Here is a 6,765-nt window from a genome sequence, read left to right as displayed (position 1 = left end):
TCCGTTGACAAGAAAATATTCTCTCGTTTGGATAAAAGGTCCTATATTTTTTTTTAGATAAAAAGTCCTACATTTTAGCCATTTATTTTTCTTATAAATAATACAAAGTAAATATATAAATGCAAAATAAGTGATTGCTAAATAAATATTTAAAGATTATCTAAATCTTTATCCACAATATAATATTAGGCGATAGGAACTGACTAGTAAGGTTAATATAAAGAATAATTTATACCTTATCTTCACTAAACCATAGATAAACCATACTTTCAATGCCTTCTGAACAATCTATGACTTCAAACTGAACCTCAAGATTTTCCATCGGTACACAAGTGTCCGTATGAAGATGTAAACCACTGCAATGTGAATAAACTTCCTTGTAAAATTCAGTGTCGGTAATACCAAAACCATATTTATTATCAGTACAGTAAGGCAAATTCTGAAAATCATCTTGAAAAAAGCTATCCTCGTATGAATAAACCCACATATCTATATTCTCTGGTGTGGATCATCCTCGTTGTTGTCCATGGAACGTGCAATTCCTCTGTATCGTCTCGCACAGATCACATATGCAATAAAGTCAAGTGCTGTAAGGAATGCCAATAAGAAACAGAAACGATTCATATGGCCCCTGTTAAGGTCTTCCGGGATCCACCCGGGCTTATTCTTCCTCCTAGTGATATCCATTACAATGGTGACGATCAAGCTGCTCACATAGTTTCCCATGGCGATGGATGTCATCCACAGGGCACTACCGAAGCTTCGAAGTCCTTCAGGAGCCTGGCCATTGAAAAACTCCAGCTGCCCAACATACATAAATGCCTCAGACGCACCAATGAGGGCATATTGAGGAGTTTGCCAGAAAATTCCCAGAGTGTTTTGGCCATGGGATTTGTCCACAATTCTCAGACGGTACACTTCAACCACACCAGCTGAAACCATGGAAAACACAGCCAGTATCAACCCAACACCCATCCTATGAAACTCGTTGAAACCATTAGGGTTCCCTGTAAATTTGATTGCACAGGGCACTAGAACCTTCATGTATGTTACTATACAAGCTGCGATGCAGAGAATGGTAAATATTGACATCCCTGCAGGTGGAATATGAAAACCACTTATATTAGTTCTCATTGCAGCACCTTGTTCTACAAACAAAGAGGACATTTGGGTGAACACAGCTGAGTAAATAATTGTGCATAGCCAAATGGGTAGCATACGCAAGATGCACTTCACTTCCTCCACTTGAGAGACACTGCAGAGCCTCCATGGATTGTGAGGTGCATCTGAAATTTTGTCATCCTCTGTTAACGTTGCTGCCTTGTCAAGAAACCTGTAAACCCAATAAATGAACTTTTCAATAGTAAATAAATAAACTTTTAAATAGTAAAGAAATAATTGAAGATTTATGTGGTGAGAATTTTGAGAATGAGTATTCCAAATATTAAGTACAGTAGATAAATGTCTTTCAGAATAATCATATTATTAGGATTTGGTCGATCTTTGGAACTAACCAATGTGGTTCATCATACAAGGTAAAAGAAATCTTATAATCTTCAGGATTAAATAGTAAGGATGCATCATTGCCTAAGGTTAATAGTAGAAATCTTATAATCTTCAGGAATAAATAGTAAGGATGCATCATTGTGCAAGGTTAATTGTTGAAAACTAGCCGTTGGAGATTAGTCAAACAAGAAATAGACCTGTTTTTAGAATGGTTCAACGGATGACAAATAAGCATAAACACAGGAACTAATGATGCATCCCTACACCTTTTGAGAAAAGTAAGATCAGATTTCTACAAGTGGCTAAAAAGAAATCTGATCTTAAGTTTCTCAAAAGGTGTAGGGATGCATCATTAGTTCCTATGTGTGCGAGTATTTCTCATCAGTTGAACCATTCCAAAAGCAGGTCTATTTCTTGTTTGACTAATCTCCAATGGCTAGTTTCCAACGACTAGTTTTCAATGGTTAACCTTGGGTAATAGTGCATCCTTACTATTTATTCTTGAAGATTATACAATTTATTTCACCTTTATCATGAAGATGAACCACATTGGTTGGTTAAATGTCAACCAAATCTTAATGATAAATCCTAATAATGTGATTATTTTGAAAAAATATAAATCACAAAAGCCTCAAATGTAACATTAACTACAATAATAAATTTTATATCCAAGTTTCAAGTCTACAACAAAATCTGTAACAAAATTTATCATCAAATCCCTTCCCTTGAAATGACTACTATGATTAACATTCCAAATACTCATTCTCAATTTTTATATATTCCTAAACACTTAAAAAATCAAACCAAACAGGGAAATTCAGTAGTAATCAAGAACCTGAACTCTTCACTGTGCAATATATTCTTGCTGCCCCCCATTGCTGACTCCTTGCTTGGCAACTCATAAAGCTGGTCGCCCTGTGATGGAGCCCTCACATTCCATTTCCTGATTGCTGCACCAAAAACTTGAGCAAAACGAGGTATGGGATTACCCCCGGGCCTAAAATGTCTGTAACAAGGTGTTCCTGCTAGACATATAATGAGAGCTAATGCTGCTGACCCAGTGGCCATCCAGAAACCTAAAAGCCAATTGCCAGTGTCTTCAAAGTAGGCAAGTATTGTGTTTGGGAAGAGACAACCGAGATCAAGAGCCAAGTAGAACCAACTGAAGTAGGCTACCTTGGAAAGCCCTTCAATAGAATCTTGTTCATCAAATTGATCTGCTCCAAATGTTATGATACTGGGCTGGTAGCCACCATATCCCAGAGCTATAGTATAAAGCGATATATAAAACAACACAATTTTGGGAAACGAGGGTTTTTCACACATTAAATTCACATCTCCACATCCAGCTGGTTTCAGTAAAAACAGATGTGTTGATAAGGACAGAAGCACTAAACCCTGCCCAAAAATAGATAGACTTCGTAGAGTTAGTATTCCCATGTAAAAATTTACATCACAAAGATAGTGATTTAATTGAAAATTACCTAATAATCCTCTGGGCAAATTTATGAAAAAAATTACATAATTTCTCTAAGTAGTTAATAGACAAATTAGACTCACAAATTACTATTTAAGTTATATTTCTTTTAATAATAAAAATTATTTCAAAATTGTTTTTAACAAAATATATAATATTTTACATTTAAATAATAATATACTTTTTTTTTTTTTTCTATATTCAAGTTTTGTGATGCATAATGAATTAAGCAAAGTCTTTTGGTAGAAATCATATAAGAAAAAATTTTCGTTTCAAACCAACAAGTGTAGTTCTTCATAAAGATCAGATATGAACCACACTAGTATAATTTCTCTTATATAATTTCTACCCAAAAACTTTGCTTAATATAAATATATTTTTAACAAAATATATAATACTTTATATTTAAATAATAATATGAATATATTAATATTAATAAAGAATAATTTGTTTTATTAAAAATTTTATTTATATTATTAATAAAATATATGATACTTTATATTTATATTTCAATAACAATATGAATATATTTATATTAATAAATAATACTTTGTTTTATTAAAAGTTTCATATTTTCGTTTTATATTTATTATAATTATAATTTTTTTTTTAATGTAAATTAATTTAGTTACAGGAAAATATAAATATAACATTTTTAAAGTATATAAACTTTCATTATTGATTTAAGAAATTTAATAAAAATATTTAGAATAAAATATAAAATATTTTATATTTAAAAGATAATAAACCAAATTTCTCATAAATTGAAATCAATATATTAATTTATATTATTAAGTGTTTAATAAAATAATTTTTATTTTTATTTTTATAATTAATATTTTAAACTAAATTATTATTATTTATTATAAAATTATTTTATTAATAAATTTCAATATATTTATTTTTATTTTAAAAAATTATAAGATTAAAAAATAACATTTAAAAAAGATATATTAACCTATTTCATCCGATATATTAACCTATTTCATCTTATTAAAAATTAAGTAAAATATAATAAGTCTCCTTTAAACAATGATGCAAGAAATGCCACCGTAGCCAATACAATTCACAAATTTTCTACATAATGTTATAAAGTATATAAGATAAATAATGTCATAATGTTTAAGTCTTTGTGTCATTTATTATAGAGTAACTGAAAAGCCCCTTTTTCAAATGGTGTTTCAATTATTTGATAATATTTTTGTGGAAATGTTTTGGTTTGTAATCTAAAACATGCACACTGGTCATGAAACACTGGTCATGAAATAAATAATTATGAGAGATATAGATCAACTCTAAAATGTCAAATTTATAATGTAAGCAAAAGAAAGTAGTGTTTTAGTTAGTCCAGAAAGAAAGCCTTACATTTATGCTACAGTAATGTCTGCTACTGTTTAAAGAAAGCCTTACATTTATGCTACAGTAATGTCTGCTACTGTTTAAGACAAACTGGAGATATTTTTGCAGCATGTTGAAAAATAAGTGAATTGCTGAAATTTTTCATTTTTACTATGGGACTTCATGCTAAAGATACTTTTGCTGTGAGTTGGAAAATAAGTGAATTGCTGAATCCCTTGATACTACAGCAACCTCTTCTTATAGAACTCCATACTAAATTGCAGAAGTTATGAACCTCTTCTCATGGGACTTCATACCAAATTGAAGAATTTATGTTTAAATTACAGTTCTAATGCATCTTATATATGATTTAGTTCTATCTTTTGTATGGAAAAATATGTAATTTAATTTTACCTTATAACATTGATATAGAGTTTTTTTGTTTTTTTGGGATAACTTTGATTTACTTTCATGGACTAGCAAGCCTAAGAACAAAAGGAAACTTACCACTAAAAAAATGACCTGGAACACAACGCTGGTTTTGTACCGACCCCAATAGGAATCACTGAGGAACGCCCCAACCAGAGAGAAGAGATAAAGAGTCCCAACCCACTTGCTTACATCGTTTGCAGCTGGTGCATTACTTTCCCGAAGAACTCTAGTCAAGAATAGGACAAGATTTACCAATACCCCATACAGTGCAAAAATAGCCAGCACTTGGTTTACTGTAATTCATGGGCATGTGCAAAATAAACAAATGATATCAGTTTTATGCTTTGAATATCAGTGTCCAATATGTTTACATGACATTGTTGGGAGGATTCAAAATATATACCTAGTATCAAAATTGCAGCCTTCCAGCCGCCGCTTTTGCACTTGATAGCTGGTCTGCCAAACCTGTCAACTGTCCCATCTCTGGTATGTACCTCTGGTTTTTCCCTCTCTCCATTTGCTGCTTTTTGGCCTTCATCAAGATATACTTCAAGCTCTTTTTCCTGATAAGATTGTACATAGGTTAATAGCTTATAGTGACATAATATATGGGAGGATTTATATAGGGTAAAGGGTTTTTATATTGACGATATAAAAGATGGAAGTTAAAGTTAATGAAAAAAATATAAAAAGTATAAAATATGTTAATGAAAAAATAGATACCTACAATATGTAGTGAAAATAAGGTTTTTTAAATTGAGAAGGTATATTTGGTTCATATTGACGAGGTTAAATAATATGAATATTAAAGATATTTTCCAATATGTAATCAAATTAAAAATATAGTTTAATATACTATGAATCATATCTTAAAAACTCATAAGTCAAGACCGTATAATTACTATACCATTGAAATTTTAATATAGTTACTTTTCACCCTTCATTGCTTCATAAAACTCAAGAAATCATGTATAGTATAATATTACCCAGTGCCAAACATGTAAATAATTCTACAGCCAGACTCTAATCCTTTAGTCCTTCAGCATTAACAGCACTTTTCATATAAATTATAAGTTTTGGAAATTGATCACATCACCTCCTTTGTTACAGCAAGATGATCCATGGAATTGTGATTGTCCTGTCCTTGCATTTTCATCCCTTGGGAAGTGTGGTCTCTGTCCATGTAAAAACCCTGTCATTATATACATCGAAACGTAGTAAAAAATGCTAAATACTAAAATTAAAAAAACCAATGCAGAGATTGTACTCGGAATCTTGGAGATCTTGCCGAGTTCTTGAATTGCAGTATCTATGAGAATTAACAGGTAGCAGCTCCCACGATACACAGAGTGCTCCCTCTACAACTTACAGGGTATCACTAACTAAAGTAAAGCTCAAAAGGACGTGGGCCTATGAACTTTGCGCACAGCAACCCATAGTTATAATGCAAAGATTCCTCTTGTCACTTCAACTTTATGAATGATACAACTTCGGGGCATACACAGACACAAACAGAGGTCCCATATTTTTTGAAATCATGCCTCTGACTCAGTGTCCAACAAACATTCTAATAATAACGCACCATCAAATAATTCGCGAGCCGGTTGTGAGAATCGTTGCCTGATTTTATTCGGCCCCACTAGTGTTGGAATTTCAGATGAAATCGACCTTTAAGTTATAACCCATTTGTCAATCGTTTCAGGCACTGCGACGAACTTATATTATTTTTTTCTGTATCCGTACCCTCTTTGAAAGGGTTTTACAGTTAGTGGGAGTAAAGTTGGAATTTCAAAATAAAAAGTCAGTGGTTGGAATTTTAGGGTGGATTTCAAAATTTAGAATTAAAGTGGGGAGTAGCTTTGGAATTTAAAATAAAATTATTTGTTGCATGGAGTAACCCTGGCTGGAATTTGGGAAGATCGTGGTTATGTTGTGATCTTTAGTAAAAAGAAAGTAGTCATCGAAGTAGATGGGGTTAGTGTGAAGATATTGTATAACATAGATGTGGAAGA

General features: G+C 31.7%; 1 protein-coding gene across 2 annotated transcripts; it reads right to left on the bottom strand.

Moving 5' to 3' along the window:
- Positions 1-340: 340 nt before the first annotated feature.
- Positions 341-6,183, bottom strand: LOC149151431 (protein NRT1/ PTR FAMILY 7.3-like). 2 transcript variants are annotated; one of them, XM_089438836.1, is made up of 7 exons: positions 6,021-6,183; positions 5,850-5,928; positions 5,157-5,316; positions 4,829-5,046; positions 2,342-2,904; positions 1,221-1,333; positions 341-1,094 (listed from the first exon to the last, which is right to left on the bottom strand). In XM_089438836.1, exons 2-7 carry the CDS (start codon positions 5,907-5,909, stop codon positions 490-492), a joined length of 1,719 nt encoding a protein of 572 aa, XP_089294962.1. In that variant the 5' UTR covers positions 5,910-5,928; positions 6,021-6,183; the 3' UTR covers positions 341-489. The 2 variants fall into 2 exon arrangements, with proteins under 2 accessions (XP_089294962.1, XP_089294961.1); XM_089438835.1 differs by having other exon boundaries at positions 341-1,333; positions 6,021-6,181.
- Positions 6,184-6,765: the final 582 nt, after the last annotated feature.

The sequence above is a fragment of the Pinus tabuliformis genome, chromosome 9 (genome assembly GCF_031772625.1).
Source record: "Pinus tabuliformis cultivar Carrire ecotype Pingquan chromosome 9, CPIR1, whole genome shotgun sequence".
In the NCBI taxonomy this organism is placed as follows: Eukaryota; Viridiplantae; Streptophyta; class Pinopsida; order Pinales; family Pinaceae; genus Pinus; species Pinus tabuliformis.
Note: the sequence above shows the minus strand (reverse complement) of the source record. Positions and strands in the feature narration are given on the sequence as shown.

Excerpts from the sequence above, each read along its gene's own strand:
- LOC149151431 (XM_089438835.1), bottom strand. The coding sequence starts at position 5,909 with ATGAAAATGCAAGGACAGGACAATCACAATTCCATGGATCATCTTGCT. Across the intron at positions 5,317-5,849 it reads ATCTTGCTGTAACAAAGGAG|GAAAAAGAGCTTGAAGTATA; the intron begins GTGATGTGATCA and ends CAATCTTATCAG. Across the intron at positions 1,334-2,341 it reads TTGCACAGTGAAGAGTTCAG|GTTTCTTGACAAGGCAGCAA; the intron begins GTTCTTGATTAC and ends TTGGGTTTACAG.